Here is a 19,990-nt window from a genome sequence, read left to right on the forward strand (position 1 = left end):
CAGCTGTGACTGGCTGATACTGGGAGAGATTACAGATCTGACTGGCTAAAATTGGGAGAGATCACAGCTCTCACTGGCGAAGAGCAAGAGACAATAAACGGGCAGAAAGAGTGGATTTGGGGATGGCATGAGGCTGTGTCAGTAACCTAACCAACAGAAACCCATGATGTACCTGAGGCATATCCTCAGGTGTTCCTCTCTCTGTCAGACATCTAGTCATGCAAACCAGGAGAGGAATGAACACACTCTTCTCCTAAAAACTTAAAAACAGATACAAACGTTCTCCGTAACTATCCTCGGAAGGCTGGTCGTTATTTCATGAAGCAGCAAGTGGAAAATAAATTCTGTATGCTTGAGTTCTATGCTGCCAGTCAAGAGGTTTATCAGCCAATACAGGGACACCGCTCAAGGCCTTCACAGGGCGTATTGACACGACGGATGAAGCTGTGATAAAGCATGTTTCACTCTTTCAAACCTGTGTCACTGCTTCGATATCAACTCTTTGGTTCTGACTTATAACCCCTAATGTTACGACGGGGAACTGTCCACAATGTGATCTGTAGGAATCGGAGACCATATTGAGGCAGACTAGTTTGGAGCCGTTTTACCCCGAGACATCAAAGCTAACAATGTGTGTGAAATTAAAGTGTGTTTGTGGGTAAACACTGCGGCGTGTAACTCCACCTTAAAGCAGCTGGGGAGAATGTGTGTTAAAGGGGACACAGGTGAGCCACTTTAAAGACTGTGAAGATCAAAGGTCAAGATGAAAGGGTGAGTAACAATTCCTGAGTGATGTCATAGTGGCACTCGTTTGTGAAATTATAACTAGATCTGGATTTATAATCCAATTAGGCACCCCTCCATGATTAACATCTATAATGAATACAAATTGATGCACACATTTTTTCTTTTCAAATCACATACACGATTTGGTTACAAGACATAAGCAACCTTTTATTAGCACAACTTCAGCAGAAAGTCAAGCTCCCATGTAAATCCTATGGAAACAATAAGGATGTCTAACCTGAGGTAGATTATTCTCCTTTCATGTGGATTTTTGTTGTGTAAACCATAACAAAGCGGACACCCCACCACGTATTTTGGTAAAAAGTTGAAAACATGTGGCTTAGTAAATAAATGAATAGGTATATGCATGTAAGGATTGACCATCAATGAGATCAATACTAATAAAGACTCAACCATCAATGTTAAACCATGTTTTAATACAATACTGGATTCGTTCTGTTTACAAACACAGAGTAAACCAAGCTTTCATTTTGTGTTCTGATTGGATATGACAGTTAAACAAAGCTGGCATTTATAAACAATATATTCAAGAATCAATGGCTATATAATCATTCAAGAGTACAACAATTGGTATAGCATCTGCAACACACTAGACTATAGACCATACAGGTTTCTCACCACAGCAGCCTGAGGGGAATTCAATATGTTATATATACTGTATATTGCTAGTTTCTCTCATAAATGCCTTCCTCACTAGGATGTGTTTTAATGGTTGTTATTTATATTTGGGCCGGACAGGTTTATTCCATACGCCCACAGAAATCATTATGTTTCCCAATAGGGAGGGCCAAAGCGTTCTCCGTGCTCCGAGGGCATGCACATACTGTATACAGAGCGCACACATGCACACATACACACACGCAACATTCCTCCGGGCCAGATGACTCAGCTGCATTATAATTTCCTGTATTTATCGTGCTTCTCTTCTTCTGAGTAACCTTTTGAAGGGTTAGTAAAACACAGAGAGGTAGTGAGGTATGGAGACACCATACTCACCCTGCTACAGAGACTTGCTCTGCTAAAGAGGCAGCATGTAGGAATGTTGCACTGTAATGTCATCTGCAATAGTGGAATGATAGTTTCATGACATGTATTCACCAGAAATTATTATTGGCACATACAAAAGCATATCCTAAAATACTGAATTTCCATTGGTCAACGGAAGCCAGATGGGCATCTGTAGTCAAATGGGAAAGCTGTACCTCTCTTGTACAAAATACGCAATCATCTCACCTGATGCCCCTCTAACTGCTGGCTGGGGCAAGTGAAATCCTTTATAAATAAACTCTGTCTATAACTAAGTGAAGGAGACCAAACCTACTGTCAAGGATAGTTTCTTTGTAACTAAATGAAGAGGCTAGGAGAGACCGTACCTACTGTATTTCTGTATGAACACTGTATTGAAGTGTTCATTTGTTTAAGCTACACAGCATCATGAAGCCTACCTAATCCATCATAAACCTAACTGTCAGAGCCTGTGTTGCCTCCAGCAACTTTACTAGTGAACAATGTATTCCCTTTGATACTTCCATTGTGTGTGTGTGTGTGTCAGTTTCCCATTGAGAGTTCATCTATATTCAGACCTGCGCGCTGCTCGATTGAACACACGCATGCGTACAACCTGACAGTTAAAACAGCTCGTCGGCGCACAGACATCTTCTCACACACACGCACAGGCGCGCGCACACACACACAAACAGCACCAACATCTGTTCCCATTTCACTGCCTTTGGCAGCCCCCGGCAGGTTGCCGTGGAAACATCAGGAAGTCCCATTGTGAGAGTTCTGGAGAGCCACTGAGACAACCAGGAACACTCTCATTCTCAGGCTACTAACATGTTGTACTCCAGCTAGAAAATACCAATACAACATAAAAATCCTATGACAAACACACACAGAGTTGCGCTAATATACACATGGTCTCAAATCCAATGAAATTAGGTTATGCCACCAGAGGCTCCAAAGCGCTGATAGGGCAAAGGCTAATCTCAGTCTGAGTGGCAGAGCCGGCTATGGATAAATAAGAATAATGGAAACAGCAAAACACTGAAGGGGCTACCTGGACAACATAATGAGATCAAACACTGCACTAAACCCCCTGGACAACCCCAAGTAGGACTGCAAAGAGACTAGCTCGTCGTCCACCTCCACTTCCTAGAGAGATCACAGGAGGGAAAAGGGAGGGAGAGTGACAGGGGAAGAGAGGGAGAGAGGCTGTGTAACGGGTGTGTTGTGTTTCGGCAGAGAGGAAGACGTCATAAAGCTGAGAGTGAAGGTAACTTTCATACACCTGTCTTGTCAACTGCCACCGTTGGCATCTGTGTGTCTGCTCATCAGTGTCAGTTTCTTTACTTGTCTGGGTCTAGTACCCCTTCCTTATGGTATAAGACATGTTTTAAAAAAAAAACATATCAATCAAATGTCTGTTTGCAAAGCAACAGACATTCCATACCACAGGCAGCTTGGCACATCCGCCTGATCCCGAAAGCTTACAACACTCACAGATATCAACCTGGTTGGGCTGTGATTCAAATCTTTTGGGCATGGGGCATTTGAAATGGGCACTGAAAAAGGTTCATTTTAATGCAATTGAATTGATCTTCAACTAATTACACCAAAAACACATGAAGTAGAACCAAATTGCCATAACTCACAACAACAAACAAGCAGATCAGTAAGTGTAGCTGAATAACATTTGGGCATCATATAACAGTCTTTGTCACGAACATTCGCCCATCAAAGGCATCTTAGGCACCTAAACCACACCCATAATTCATGAACGTGTGCTGTTTGATCCCGTTAAACAGCAGACGGTTCCAAACCACTCCTAACTCAAGCCGACTCATCACGACCAGACTGACATCCGTGTTGTGCTTAAATGTACGCTTGCAGGATCAGGTGGCTATGAGGGGCTATCCCACAGGTCACTTCGACAGTTGACTATCCTGGCAGACAATGTAAGCTTGTTTATGTACCATCAGTACATACAAGCTGTGCCTAAATGAGTTCTGGGAAATGCCAGTGACCTAATTTCATGGCAGGTCCCAACACTGTAGGCCTACAATGGTTTTTCATCATTCTATACGCGCCGCAATTAGCCAAAGCCATTTGATGTTCCCAACACTATTCCTCACCAGTTGTCTACAGCAAAGGGACAACAGAAAACCAGGAGATCTTTTGGGGCTCTGACATGGAAATGAATGTCCTGGAAACCAATTGGCTCCCTAAAAACACAAGGAAAAATATTTCTTTGGAGGTACAGCAAAGTACAAAAAAATGTAGATTGCAATGTTGCCAAAATGAAACTACATTATGATATACTGTCAAAAACAATATCAAGATAAATAACTAGAAATGCAGTATATATCCCTATATATTTGTTTTATTACCAGCAGAAATTGTTTTTTTCTTTATTTCCCATGACAGTCAGTGATAAGGAAATGTTCCATATATATTATTCCCTTGTTGTTTCAAGCTGGGCTGAGGTGTGATTGAATATGCACTACTTTTTAAAGCTATACAGAACTGTCCGTCAAGTCACTGAAATGGCTGTCCGTTTGGTGGTTTCACCAATAGAATTACAATGAATTCTCAATGTGTTTATATAGTTTTACTCTCCACTGTTTCATTCTGATTCAGTCTGATTCATGTCTCCAGTCCCATTGGTAGGCAGTGTGATTGCAGCAGCACAATAAACAAATCAAACACACACAAATGATACATTATTCATATTCATAATCCTGGAGACGTAATACATGTAAACCATGTAAAACAAGACAAAAACAAGAGTACGTAACCATATGCCACTGTTATGATCTGGTTTTAATGCATTACTCATAAGATATACAGCTCGTCTGTCTGATAAAACAAATCAATTTATATTACACACAAAAACAGAAGCCAACAAGTACATAAAATAACAATACAAAACTCATATACAATAAATAAAAGGCACTGAATTATAGACATAAAATAAATCGATTCTATCACATATAGACAGACTCTGAACAGGGCTACTGTGCTCTTTTATATGAAGATGAAGCTCCCTATGACGATACCCTGGTGTATAACTGGATACAACGACCGAGGCATCCTACCCCGACACAGAGCTCCAAACATAGTACAAAGAACACTACTTAGAAAAAAGCGCACAATTTGGGACACCCCCGGATCTACTGTTTGTTTAGTCTTTAACGGTGGCTCCGGGACAGCTTAAGCCTGGCTTTCAGGACACGTCATTGGCCAGTGAAGAAAATAACATATTGGTTGTAAAGTAGAACATTAATATTTAAGTGCAACGCTACAGCTCAGAGTAGAAAGCAAGGTCACCTTATACCTTTAAGTGCTAAGAAGAGTAATTTCATCAGTCATCCGGCAAGAATAGCTTAACAAGCCCAACTTGATACTCTTGCAAATAACAAAGCAGTGCTTCGCAATGTAAGGTTTATGAGGTGATACTAGTCTCACTACCCAAATACTCCTGAAACATACAATTAGCTAACATATGGTAACTATACATTATGGCAGGCAAATTTCGAAACTAACTGGACACAAACTAGAAAAAGTAATGTGCAATTAAATACATGCCTTGGATTATTTAAATGAAAATCTGTAAAACCTGACATATACTAAATTGCCCTTATTTTTACGAAACTAACACACCAATAACTGAAGTAACAACATTGCAGTTGCATAGGTATTACTATGTAACTACATGGTAATAACATTGTTACCAAATCAGCTATTGTTCCATTAGCAAAAGAATGTCTATTTGCATTAATTTACTGAATGGTATTCCGTGTGTATCCACTGTAGTTATTACACATGCTTTTGTTCCACTATGTAACTAATGTTAGGTAATTCGACATTTGAAAGTCACTGGTTAATTGCCATGTTAATAGCTAAACATAATAACCTCATGGAGCCGCTAAGACAGGAAATACCAGTGTTGAAACAATCTTGATCTGATTATTTATGTAGGTTAAGACCTGCAGTATATCCAATGTAAGGACAATATTCATACATTTCACATACTGAAAATAACAGTATTTAAATACAGGACGAGCATTGTTACAAAGGTTTTTACCACGTCCAAGCTTAATTAAAGGGGCAATCTGTTTACGAGCTCAGTTCAACTGTCACACTGCATCAGAACACAAAATATAAGCTTTTCTTTAATTGTTTGTAAACATTGTCATTTTGTAAACAAACCTTGTATAGGCTCAAAACATGGTTCAACGGTATTTCAGATATCCGGGATAGTCAGGCCTTGTGTCCAAAGTTCTGTCGGTGAATGGAAAGAGTGGTTTCACAGGAACGTAGGAATAACGTGTGATTGTTTCAACTGCAGATTTGCCCTTTAAGTCATTATATCAAGATAGTTCCAACGCCAGTAATACTTGTGAAGTCTATGTTAGTGGCACCATGTAGTTACATGAAACAACTTCGGGTGACTTTAAAACGTCAATATAACACATTAATTACACAGCGGAAAAACATAATCTGTAATGACATCAGTAACTGCACATGAAAAATAAATTCTTCAATTGAATACAAACTGTGTGTAGAACAAATTGAGAAATAACTGATTCTGCAAACATCTTATTACCATGTCGTTACATAATGATACTTATTTAACTACTATACTTATACTACAGTTATTACTGTGGCTGATAAATACCAACAAGGGCAACTTAAAACAAAGTATAACCTTAGATTCAATGATAAAGAAATACCCCCCCATACAGATCCAATTTGGCCATATTTGGTATGCTTCACATCCAAAGCATTGCTTAAATGCATGTACAGTTCACTTCCTCAACAATTATACAAAAGAAGAAAAACAAATATTTAAAAGAAAGGTTCACTGAAAGCATAAAAATGTTGTGGCCCATGGTTTCCAATCACTATATGTAGTAAATCTTAATAAAATATGTACTTCATATAGATGGTGGTAGTGCAGTGGTCTATAGTGTATCATTGATAGATTGCTACGGTCACAAAATCATTTCTAAAACCACAATACTTTCACTCTCTTTAAAAACAATAAAAAGGCCTTCAGATAAAAACAAATGATACTGGCTGGGCGTAGCCAGAGCCAGACAGTCTGAGAAACGTGGGACCAAATCTCTTCTGACCATGCCGTCTCACCTCATCCTTCACGACTAATGTGTTTTCCGCATCCCGTTCGCCTTGTAAATAGAGCTTGTCTGATGAATGGGCAAGCAACGTTTTATTCCCTGGCCAGACAATCAGCCAGCGACTGACTGGAGAGATTCAGTCTGTTTCAACACTGGTACCAGGCCCCTCTGGTCTCTGACTGGAGAGATTCAGTCTGTTTCTACACTGGTACCAGGCCCTCTGGTCTCTGACTGGAGAGATTCAGTCTGTTTCTACACTGGTACCAGGCCCCCTGGTCTCTGACTGGAGAGATTCAGTCTGTTTCTACACTGTCTGGTACCAGGCCCTCTGGTCTCTGACTGGAGAGATTCAGTCTGTTTCTATACTGGTACCAGGCCCTCTGGTCTCTGAATGCAGAGATTCAGTCTGTTTCTACACTGGTACCAGGGCCTCTGATTGCAGAGATTCAGTCTGTTTCTACACTGGTACCAGGCCCTCTGGTCTCTGACTGGAGATATTCAGTCTGTTACTAACTGGTACCAAACCCTCTGGTCTCGGACTGCAGAGATTCAGTCTGTTTCTACACTGGTACCAGGCCCTCTGCTCTCACTCTCCACTGGCAATAATATTGCACAGACCCCTCAGCATTTAATTTGTGGAGATCATTATTAATAGTGTGGGAGGGAGATGAGTGGACTGAAACAAACCAAGGGAAACAAAACGTTTCAGCCTGATACAGGGAGGGGGGGGGACTGAAACAAACCAAGGGAAACAAAACGTTTCAGCCTGATACAGGGAGGGGGGGGGACTGAAACAAACCAAGGGAAACAAAACGTTTCAGCCTGATACAGGGAAGGGGGGGACTGAAACAAACCAAGGGAAACAAAACGGTTCAGCCTGATACAGGGAAGGGGGGGGGACTGAAACAAACCAAGGGAAACAAAACGGTTCAGCCTGATACAGGGAAGGGGGGGGGACTGAAACAGAGACATGGAGCCGAATATGGGGACATGGGGGGGCAGGCAACAGGGTTGGGATATTTTAGGACCTCGGGCAAACAGGCCTGGCAGAACTCTCGCCAGAGATCCACAAATGTACGCACAGATAACCAAGTTACACACACACGCACACACACACACACACTACACAAACATTGAGAAACATGTAGCACTATGAAAGCATCTCTCATTGACAACACTCAGAGACACATGAGGAAGGCCTCAGACGGCAGGGACATGGCAGGAACCGGGAGTCCACAGTCTAGGCCCGTTCAGTCTCTGACTCCAACCTGCCGGATAGACAGTGGACCTGGATATCAACTGGCCTGGATTCTGAACGGTCAGAACATCATTTCAAGTCTGTGAATCAGAGATTTTGTCAATTCGTTTCAAACCTTTGAGTCCGGGTTATGATCTCAGAGATACACAATGTTCTCCTCTTCCCCCTCCTCCCCATCTCCACTCTGTGTCTCCAGGGAAATGAAGGAGGAGAGGCCCAGCTGGGGGTCCCCGTGATGGGGTACAGCCTGATACTGTCCAGCCGTGGTTGCCACTGATGACCACGTCTCCCTCACGTAGGTGTCTGTGTTTACATCTGTATTGGTGTGGAAACAGATTGGTAAAATTCATACGCAGCACTATTACGTCATTTATCACAGGGAGTCATTAGCATCGTACACTCAAACAACAACCACCATGAACCATTTATCTCAGATACAAGTCAGACATGAACAATAAAAATAAAGGAGAATCCCAGAGGCAAGAAGGTGTTATAAAGGAGAACCCCAGAGGAACGAAGGAGTTATCAAGAACCCCAGAGGAAAGAAAGAGTAAAAAAGAAGAACCCCAGAGGAAAGGAGATATAAAGGAGCTCCCCCAGAGGAACAAATGAGGGAAAGATAAACAAGAAAGAGGTATAAACAGGGAAGAACAGAACCAAAGTATAATATAATAACCCTAGATAGATAAAAAGATAGATAGACAGACAGATGGATAAAAAGTTAGTTAGTTAGTTAGTTAGATAGATCAGGAAGCAATCAGGAAGGATTTGGATGACTGTCCACAACAAAGACCCACTATAACATCTTAATTGTTCAGCCTCATCCATCTCCTCTAACTGAATACGGTACATCAACAACAAACAGCTAAGTCTGTTTCTGTGTGTGTGTGTGTGTGTGTGGGTGAGAGTGTTTATGCGTCAACCATGCAGCTTCAGGCCGTGGTGCGCTGTTTCCAGTGAATAACACTATTTACCCATGGATGACCTCGCTCTTCTCCTTGACTCTCCGAAGAAACACTGACTTTAGTCTCAGCCATCATTATCATTAGGATAGAATGACACCTGGCCCACCAGACAGGATTCTCAGGAGGAGCAAGAAGGGTGTGTGTGTGTGTGTGTGTGTGAGACAGGTGTATGGCCTTGGACTTGAAAGTGTGTGAAAGAGACATGAGACCATTGCATCAGGGAGGGCTGTTTGGTCCATGAGCTGGATACTAGTGGGAGTTCAGGGGTGCTGTTGTGGCTCTCACCCTCTGTGCTAATAGATGGACTATAAATGGCCTCATTGTGCTCCCACAGGAATGTGTCCGCATCTGTCTGAATTATTAGGGAGCTCTATGTCAGCTAACCACTTTGTGTGTGTGTGTGTGTGTGTGTGTGCGCGCCCATGGGTCAGTTTATGTGCATGTGTGCATATGTTGTATGAGTGTGTTTGTATGTTTGTGCTAATGTTAGCCTTGTTCTTAGGCCTTTAAACTGGGCACTGATACGTGGCTTTGTACAGTTAAGCCACAGGACCACTCTACTCTAACCTGTTAGCCTCCTCACAAGACACCCGTAACATAGATCTGTATTAGGTGATGCATGTTGTTGTATTTCACATTTTACTGTTCTATTAGTCTGTCTGCATTTGTTGTTGTTCTTACTGTTGGTAGAAGTAGTACTAGTAGTATTGTATTATTTTTAGTAGTAGTAGTAGTAACATAAGTACTTATTAGTAGTAGTAGTTGTAGTAGAGTAGTGTAGAAGTAGTAGTAGTAGCCAGAGTGTTAGTAGTGCTGTAGTAGCAGTAGGGCAGTGTAGTAGTATGTATAGTACTAGTAGTTCTAGAAGTACTAGTATTAGTAGTTTAGGAAGCGTAGTATTAGTGTAGTATAGTAGTAGTTCTGTAGTAGTAAAAAATAGTGCAGTGTGGTAGTAGTGTAATAGTAGTTGTTGGTGTAGTGTTAGTAGTAATGTAGTATTACAAGTAGTTATAGTAGTAGTAGTATAAGTAATAACTCCTACTAATTCTACTACTACATTTACTACTTCTACTACTACATCATACTTTAACTACTACACCCATTTGTACACCCATTTGTAATCAACAAGAACCATTTACGGTAGAATGATCAAATACATAATACCAACATTAATAAAACATTTCATATAATACAAAGTTAGAATATGCAATATACACAAAAATCAATACTACCCAGACAAGATGTGGTGATGGTTGTATGTATAGGACGGGAGACCTCTGAGTCTTGTGTAAGTCATGGGGTATTGGGTGGGTGTGGAGCTTTTCCTGTCTATATTCTACAGGCACTCCTCTGGACAAGCTGTAGCTCATCAGTGAGGGTTTGTGTGGAGCAACTCACTATACCTTCATAGTCAGCACTGATCTCCATAGCTTTTATCTGTTCTCGGCTTTTATCTTTTTTCTGCTTTTATCTTTTTTTTTTCTTTTCAGAAGCAACACAGTATTTTGGTGCCATTGTTCTTTTCAAAAGACCACACTTATTCAACAGCTAGGCCACATGGGAATTACTCACTGGATTTTTTTTGGATCAAACGTAATTTAAGGAAATGAAATCCTTTTTTCTTTATTGCTGTGCAGGAAGACGTTATGGAAATCCTGAGAGACGGAAGGATCCCAAAGGTCCTGTGTGACGGGGCAGAGATCCTTGGTGAAGGTGAGGGGGACATAAATAGAATCAGACTTCTGATAGCTCTGAGCAACATGCGGACAACTTACATCTGAGATATGATTCTGTGTGTGTGTTTGATTGGATGTGTGGACTAAATGTGTTATTTACCAAGGTGAGATATTGCATTCCCTTATAATATTCTAGTGTGGTATAGAAGGGAAATGGATTATGGGATCAGACCCAGAATACACTATACCACCAAAGGCAATGTATTAAATAGTAATGAATTGTATTGTGGTCAGATCCATAAAAAGTAGGAAGGTGTGGCAACCCGACCCCCCACAGGGGGAATTGTATAGGCCCAGACCCTTAAGGTCCTTACTCCAACGAAGTGCCCTAAGTATGGAACAGGTTGCCATTTGAGACGCGGCCAAACAACTGTTATATACTGCCAACCAGCCAGATAACATGGACCTCTAACACAACAGGACCAATGCATTTCCGGCCCTGTCTGGGGTCACAGAGGGAGGCATTAGGGGCTTTGTCAGGTAGAGGGGGGTCAGAGCATCAATTCCCAGTTAACAACAGACTGGGATTCCCTGGGGGCGGAGATGGATGGGGAGAGATCGTGCTTTGGTCGCAACTTTCAGGAAACCACGCGGAAGTCTATTCCACTCGGTTACTATGGTGATCCTCATTACAGGCTATTAGAACACACCTCTCTGGTGGAGAATCGACACGTGGCCTGGCTCCGACATGGTAATAAGCTAGCTTAAAGTCAGTGTCCAAGTGAGATCTGACAGTAAAAACCTGAGAGGCACAGAGATGCAAACAGACACGGGCTCACACATCAGCCGTGAAATACAGATTCATATATGAGCGCATCTCTCATCCCTCTCTCCACGCCATCCCTCCCTCCCTCCCTCCCTCCCTCCCTCGATCCTCCTACTCTGACGATGACAAGTCGTGCTGTAATGAGTTTTGTAAAGATTTCTCAGATCGATGTTCCGATCCGTCAGCCATAAGCTCTGAGCTGTGATTCACACGCTGTTGTCCGCCCAGGACTTGGCGCTCGATAGATAGAGAACACATTGATTTTTCTCCCTCTCTCCTCGGCGAGAAGGGGGACGGGCCAGCCTGGCGGAGGTTTGAGGTGGGAGTGATCCTTTGTCAGGAGACACTGATTAACTGGGAAAGAAGGGGCCAGCAGGGCCTCACACGGGACAACGGGGACAGCCTTCAGGCTAATGGGAGCTGTGTGTGTGTTGTGTTGTGTACATAGGATGTGTTTGCTCTCTCACAGGTAGCAGCTAGTTCTTCCGCTATCATGCATTATCAACAGAGCCAGGTGTTTCGCCACCAAAACAACCGAAGCGGCCAGTCCTGGTTATCGCAGCTAGCGACAGAAAGAGACAGAGAGGGAGATATTCCCCGGGCTTTGAGAAAAGGGCTTTTACAGATCTCCTTCATTATTACATGAAGGATTAAAACAACCTGTAATATTGCTGACTATGTGGTTGAACTGTAAGGTATTTAGCACCGTTTAACGGCACACTGTATCAGGTATTTCGGATACTAGAATACACAATACGTGTAACTGAGACGGTTTCACCCAGAGTTGGTGAGCAGGTCTTACCGCTGGGCGTCACCTCAGGGCACCGTCCTCCTGGAGGAGCGAACAAGCACCCGGTGTCAACGGTGCCCGCCCCCCAGCCCAGGCAGGCGTGGGCGTCGGCAGGAAGCTGGAGCGTCTTGGAGAGGGCCTGGGGATGTGCCGTTTGTGGGTGGCTGAAGCCCAGCAGGGTGTTCAGGCTGTTGTGGGCTCGGGGGTCGTCTTTGTAACCCAGGGACCCACCTCTCTGCTGCTGGTGCAGGTGGTGGTGAACGTGGCGGTTGTTGAGCACCGTTGCTGTGGTGAACGCCGCCTCGTTGACAAACACTGAGCCGTCGTAGTCAAAATGGCCGCCGGGCTGACCAGGAAGTGAGTCCTGTGGGTAAAGAACAGGGACGCCACGTTAGAGGCAACCATGAGGAAAGCATGAACAAAAACACAGAGAACAAGCAGAATACCAAGGCTTAGTTAACATTACTACTAGCATGGCTGTGACCACCTTATCAATTCCCCAATAACGGTTCCATGTTTCAAGACACTGACATCCACATCCAAAATCACATTTGAGAGGTGATTTCCTTAAAGTAGGTGAATTCAAAGTAAACTGAATGTAATTAATCACCAGACCACAGGCGCCTAGAGCCGGGTTCCCTCTCATGGGAAAGACGCTGTATAATCTGCCAGGCAGACAGGAACCCATCAGAGCGGATCCCTAGAAGGAAGGCTTTCTATCTGCCCCTTGACCCTCCCTCTGCCTGTGGCTGAACATTAGCAGGGAGAAACGGAACACCATGTCAGTACGGAGACTGAGGTCTGTTCCACATGACATCCCCTTTCCCTTTGTACTGTGTTACTTCTGACCAAGGACCACAGGGAACCAAACACGGCACTGCTTCCTTCCAGATCAGCGTGCGGTTATTTCTGTTCACTGTCAGCCAGTAACCGGAGGAGGACTGCAAATTCTACACTGACACAGATCAAATGAGTTGGCCATGAAAACACGTTGCCTTGTCTGGACACAGTCGAGACACGTACGGTGTTAAACCCACGGGCCTGGATGATCAACCAAAACAGAACCAGACACACCAAACCCACCACTGTGGAAATGTTCCAACAACGTTCACCACAGTAAGCTGCCTATACTAAAGAAATGAAATGAAATGAGTCTTCCATGAGTGAATGTTGAAAAGATAAACGACCGCCACGACACTCACAGTCATATCTGCACTTTTAAGAGTCGGATAATAATACTGATCAATGTGGTTTACGCGACAGAAACAACAATTAGTTCTACTAACAACTTACGGTTATTTGTCCATATTGCATATAAGACCACGTATGTCCATCTCATATATAAGAGCCCCATTTATTTAGCTCACTGTGTGTTGAATCATTTCACCTGGTGGACTGGACAACACAAGCCGCCCCCCGATGGGGCCTGTATTAGGGGCCTGTATTAGGGGCCTGTATTAGGGGCCTGTATTAGGGGCCTGAATGCTCTACATTTATTAGATGATTGCATGGTTTCAGCATAGCCTCTCTCCCCATAGGGTCCCATAAAGAGGCAGGCAGAGGGCAGTGTGTAGGAACAATGCCCTCCTTATCCTCCCCAATGCCTTTCCTCTCTCTCCCTTTCCTCCCCGTCTCTCTGCCCAACTCTCTCCGTCCCCTCTCTGCTCTGGGGCATATTTTTACTGCAGGTCTGCCCCGCTCGCTTTTCAAACAAAGTGTCTGCGTGAATAATTAAAGTCATTTTGGAGAGGATTGATTGGTTTGTGGCGTTCATGTGCTTCTGCCTTTAATTATTTTGTCGCTAGAGCTTTTATTTCGTGCCGGTTTAATTATCATCAATCATGAAGTTGTTTATTAGCAGACGAAGCTGCTGAACGTTGAGATGGATGGGACTGAAATTGCTCTCATTACCGCAGGTCGTATATCATGGGCCGGGTGGAGCTGCTCTGTGTGACTGAGTGGGCCACCGTAGTGTGCCTGATGGATATACTTGGTCCTGGCAGAGTGAGGACCTTCTTAATAATGAACTACTGACCCGGGGTGAAGCCTGGTTGACTCAGCACACACCTGATGTCCAACCAAAGGTATGACCATGAAGACCTCACACACACCTGATGTCCAACCAAAGGTATGACCATGAAGACCTCACACACACCTGATGTCCAACCAAAGGTATGACCATGAAGACCTCACACACACCTGATGTCCAACCAGAGGTATGACCATGAAGACCTCACACACACCTGATGTCCATCCAGAGGTATGACCATGACAGGCAGGCTCCGCTGGCGGCTGTGTCTCCAGCTCTCTATCAGTTTCTGCTGGGTCTCCAGACGCTCCCGTTCCTTCTCCACACTCCTCTGGCCCTCCCTCAGCCTCTCCAGGCTCTGCTGGTACTCCCCCAGCTGCTCCTCCAGCTCTTCCCGCTCCCGCCTCAGCCTCTCGGCCTCCAGGAGGCACTGCCTCTCCCTCTCCTCCAGCCTGCTTTCCATCTCCCCCTGCTGGCTGTGGCGAGCCTGGCACTCCCTCTCCCAGCGCTGCCTCTCCTGGGCCCGTGGAGAAGGGTTAAACACAATCAGTCCCTATTACAAGCCGGTTACCAATGCATTTAGAGCAGTAGAAAGTGATGGGATATCATAGCTGTGGTATACAGTCCCGTGTACCACAGCTCTCGGCCAATCAGCACCCAGGATTTGAGTTATTGTATTGCACTCGGTTGATATATTACATGTAACAGGGCTGCAGACAGAATGGGCCACATCAAACCTCCCCACACCGGCCTGCCTACCTGTCTCAGCCGGCTCTGGAGCCGCACGGCCGCCGCCACCTCCTCCCGCCGCTTCTCCAGGTTCCGCTGCTTCTCTTGCTCCAGCAGGGCGTTTCCACGGAGACAAGGGGTGTGTGGCCTTGTTGGGCGGGGGGAGGGGCGATCAATCTCGCGGAGGAGGTGCTTCTGAACCTCGTAGAAACTGTCTTGGATAGTTACTGCTGCCTGTACAGGTGAAACAGAAACACCACACAAATGTGAAGGGCTAGTTACTGGCTGGCTGCATGACTTCCTGGTTGGCGGACCAGCTGGCTGACTGGCTGGATGGCTGACGTTCTGGTTGGTTGGCTGGTTGATTGGCTGACTGGTTGGGTGACTGTCTGGTTGGTTGGCTGGCTGGCTGTCTAGTTGGTTGGCTGACTGTCTGGTTGGATGACTGTCTGGTTGGCTGGTTGATTGGCTGACTGGTTGGCTAACTGTGTGGTTGGTTGAATGTCTGTATGACTGACTGGATGGCTGGCTGACTGGTTGGCTGGCTGACTGTCTGGTTGAATGGCTGGCTGGCTGACTGGCTGGTTGGTTGGCTGGCTGACTGTCTAGTTGGTTGGCTGACTGGCTGGCTGGCATCAAGGCAAATATACAAATGCATCCAAACTGGTCCAACCGTCTATGACCACAAGTGGCACCAAGCCCAGGTAAATGGGGAAAACAGAAACAGGTCATTTGAATACCAAAAGGGATCAGTCAACATTGGAACAGTCAATGTCGACTTCCTGAGAAGCAGTCTACATTAAGGCCTGACGTTGTTAAGCCCAGCAGACCTGGAACACACGTATAGACAAACCTAACAAACATATACTATCAATACATAACTGTGTGTGTTATAGGCTACACACACACATGCACACACGCACAAACATATCACTAAACTTACACAAAAACATACTGTGCACACATCAGACAGAATAGGCTCTATCTATTCCAGCTAAATCAACACATGTAGCACATGGTCCTCTGTGCAGAGCAGGATGAAAGCCTCTCCTCTGGTCTCACGCCCACTAACAACATGATAACTGGATTTCCGTCTCCAGCAGCTTAAAGCCTGGCTGCCTACAGCTTCAAGCTTCAGACAAACCAGCTGATTGTTGGATCTCTATTTACCGAAGCCGTGGAGCATCACGTCAGACACACACTGGGCGACGCACAAAAAGCAGGTCCATGGACAGGTATGCATAGTCAAGAAGCAGATGAACAAACACACGCACGCACACAAATATACAAAGTACACCTGAAATAGGATGTGTCTGTCCCTGCTTGGAAGTCAGTGAGTGTGTGTGGGTGTGTAAGAGGGTAATTCACGTTCCATACAGATGAGCTCACCTGCAGACTGTAGAGTAACTGGGTCAGGCTTTGGACACTCTGAGACACCTGTTATTGAACAAGACAAACACAGGTTACCACACATGACAATCGGTACTGGTCTGGCTCTCATCTAGTCTGAGTCACGTGGCATCGAACAAGACAAAACACGGGTTACCACACGACAACCAGGACTGGTCAGGCTCACATCTTGGAAGGAGACGGGAGTAGCTTTTCAAGACCTCATCTCTCTAACAATTAACATTCCCTAGAAGAACCCTGAATAAAAGAAATGCTATACATATACAATACATGCCAAGGTTCTCTACTGCGGTGTTGGCGGATAAACAGTTGCTTTTCAGAGCGTTATAGAAATTGGTCCCTCTTTATCGCTCAATATTAATGCCATTTAGTCGACATTTTCCTCCAAAAGCTATGTTGCACTATCCCACCGTTTCACTTTCCTAGATGGTACCATTAGCTTCTTCCAGCACTAAGCTCCCGTCAGGGTTCAATGGGCGGGTAAGAGAGCAGTAGTAGTCCATTTGTCTTAGGGAGTCTATGTGGTTATGGGCCTGTAGCGCCACATGGTGGTGTGGTGTGGTACTGTCTTTGCACTCAGTACCACACGGCTTCCAGTCAATACCCCTCCCTCCCAGCAGTCATTGACCCCACAGCCAGGACACACATTGAAATGCTAACGATAGCACAAATGTGACCAAGGAAATTGCCGTACAATTATCTATTTTTAATGACATGGTCCCTCTGAGAGCTAAATCGACCTTATTGTGTATTAGTAAGACATTAATAATTTAGTATGTTGGAGCTGAAATGTAATTAAAAAAAGAAGGTGGTGAATTATTCAAACGAATGTTGGGATTGTCAACCCAACGCCACCGCGGAAGAGAAGAAAGGTGAGAGGTCAAGACAGACAACACTTCAGCAGCTCAACGACCCCAGGGCTTAAACTGCAAAGCCCATTAACAATTAGGGTCTTGTGGTGTGACGCTAAAGAGCCGGACTGTGGTCACAACGACTGGCTGCACTAGAGTAGGCAACCCGGCACAGACGACATACATTCCGGTTGATATTACTGGCGTCTTCGGTGTTGGCATGAGTCTGGGACTGCAATACCAGGGCCTGGGAAGCTGTCCATTCCCCCTCCCTGGTATCAGGGTCTCCTGGAGAGGCTTCGCTGTCAGAGGTGGTTTCCAGTGGGGTAGTGGTGCTGGTGGGTGACACGGGAGGGCTGCAGGATGGGGAGCAGGTCCGTGTGGACAGAGCGGTCCTTAAGTTCTCAGCTGGAGAAAGGAGAAACGTGGTTAGAGATAGACGGGTAGAGGGAATCAATGCAGTGTTTGAATGACTGTAGGGAAAAAAGCCACAGACAGACAAAAAGACACTCAGGAAACAACAGGAAACGTGGCCAACACGTTGAAAAGGAGACGCCTGAAGTTTTCAAATTATCGTATTTCTATGTGTAATAAATCACTGTGTTTCTTTTTTTAAATATAAACCCTTAACATATTGCTTGAGTCATGTATTTCCCTACTTAGTCCTTTAAAATACAAACTCTGGTGGACTTTAGGACAGCGATTTGAAGACATGATTGGCTGATAATGTTGTCTACAGCTCACACCCTGCCCTCAGCTGAACAGTGGTCCGTCTATTATAATCCAACGAAGACATTCAGCGTGTTAACAGTACCACTCCACCCAAACAGGGCTAAAAGTCCACTTTGGTCATTTATTTTTGGCCAAAAAGACCATTCTCACGATTCTAACAACATCCGTTTTTCTTTTTTCGACCGTAAAGTGTGCAAACGGAACCCCCTTGTGCCGCGTCTGGGCCTGGGACTAAGGGATGTCCTCTCACCCTCTCTGAGGGCAGCTTTCAGCAGTGCTGTGGCCTGGGGCACATCCTCCGGGTGTGGCTGGACCAGCAGGCGTGGCTCATGCTGTGCTCCCTTAGCCCCTCCATTCAGGGCAGACAGCTCAGCAAAGATCTGGAGCTTCTCCTCCAGACTGGAACAGATCTGATGGTCCTGACCACTCAGACTCTCTGATAGACACACAAAACACTCATACTGTAATCATACCACAGAATACCGCAGCCAGTCCGTCAATATCAAAATGATACATACGTTAATGGAGTTAAATGAACAAACACACACTCAATCCACACTCAATCCACACACACAGCTTTGCAGTTCTGCATATAGTAGCATGTTCCTTACCTTGTAGCCGATGTATTTTCTGGACTCTGGCTTCAGCTGCTCGTCTGTCTTCCTCTGATTCACTAGTATTGTCCTCCTCTTCCTCTGGACAGCTGTTTAAACAGAGGACAGGCAGAATTAAGCACCTACACACACACACACACACACACACACACAAACACAAACACATACACAATCCTCCGCCCCAGGATCCCTCCCTCTGACCGACCTCTCAACAGCCTCTCTAATGAGTCTCATCCAGGTGTTGCGTTCATCTTTGGACGCGGTGTGGACCTCGTACATCTCCGGGCCGGCGGCTGACGCGCTGATCAGAAACATCCCTCTCTCCTCGTTGGCGACCTCCCTGACGATCAGCTTCTGCAGGGAGATGACTGGAGGCTTCTGGTCCTGAGGTGCACAGACACACAGCAGGACAGACATGGTAAAGTGGAACTATAAAACACAGCAGTTCTCCATAACACATATTAGTCCACACAGAATTAAAATATTAACTTTCACCCTAGCCCCTCTGATATTGTAACTGAACTGGAAACAAATTCTTATTTAAAAAAAAGGAAGGGGTGTTTTCATTAGCTTTTCTTTTCCTGATAAATGTCTGTTGTTTCTCCTGTTTGTCTTTTTATGTTTACAAAGAAGAAAAAAAGCACTGCTATATTTCTTGTGTCCGCAGCTGGTCCAATTTTCAAGTAACATTAGCTCCTGTGATGCTCCTACATAACACGGCTGTTGTCTTGACTGAAGCCAAAACAAAACACTTTGGCATTCAGCTTAGTGCTATCATTGAAATAAATATTCATATTAATAAGTACATTTTCTATGTGACAATAAATCTGCATCACTAAAATAAAATACTCAGAAATGTACCTGACACATATACTTGGAAAACTAATGTTGATAGTTGGCCTACTACTATTTCACTGTTTTGATTTTATGTAATCTCTGATCATTTCTTACCAACGTTAAAGGGTTAAATACCCCATGACAGTCCATCTTTAAAATGTGTAACTAGACCTACAGTACCAGTCAGTAGTTTGGACAAGAGGAGTTTTAATGAATCCATCACAAGACCCTTCGATAGACATACCACAGCAGCAAATATATACTTCTGGTCTTTCTCCTGTAGGAGGATCAGTATGTCTGTGAGGAGCAGAGCCAATACGTCTGCA

The 19,990-nt window shown here is 44.5% G+C and overlaps 1 protein-coding gene across 5 annotated transcripts in view; it reads right to left on the bottom strand.

Moving 5' to 3' along the window:
• Positions 1-7,850: 7,850 nt before the first annotated feature.
• The window catches only part of arhgef28a (Rho guanine nucleotide exchange factor (GEF) 28a), a 58,427-nt gene continuing 46,287 nt past the window's right edge, over positions 7,851-19,990 (bottom strand). For 4 of the 5 annotated variants that reach the window (XM_010899272.5, XM_010899270.5, XM_010899274.5 and 1 more), the window contains 10 exons: positions 19,909-19,985; positions 19,033-19,211; positions 18,825-18,916; positions 18,464-18,649; positions 17,666-17,889; positions 16,610-16,657; positions 15,251-15,454; positions 14,706-15,008; positions 12,475-12,826; positions 7,851-8,520 (listed from right to left, as the gene is read on the bottom strand). In XM_010899272.5, the coding sequence (XP_010897574.2) occupies positions 8,342-8,520; positions 12,475-12,826; positions 14,706-15,008; positions 15,251-15,454; positions 16,610-16,657; positions 17,666-17,889; positions 18,464-18,649; positions 18,825-18,916; positions 19,033-19,211; positions 19,909-19,985 (1,844 nt within the window). In that variant the 3' untranslated portion in view covers positions 7,851-8,341. The remainder of the gene's footprint in view (positions 8,521-12,474; positions 12,827-14,705; positions 15,009-15,250; positions 15,455-16,609; positions 16,658-17,665; positions 17,890-18,463; positions 18,650-18,824; positions 18,917-19,032; positions 19,212-19,908; positions 19,986-19,990) is intronic. The other variant, XM_010899271.5, reaches the window with a different exon arrangement.

Source organism: Esox lucius, chromosome 14, assembly GCF_011004845.1.
Source record: "Esox lucius isolate fEsoLuc1 chromosome 14, fEsoLuc1.pri, whole genome shotgun sequence".
Classification (NCBI taxonomy): domain Eukaryota; kingdom Metazoa; phylum Chordata; class Actinopteri; order Esociformes; family Esocidae; genus Esox; species Esox lucius.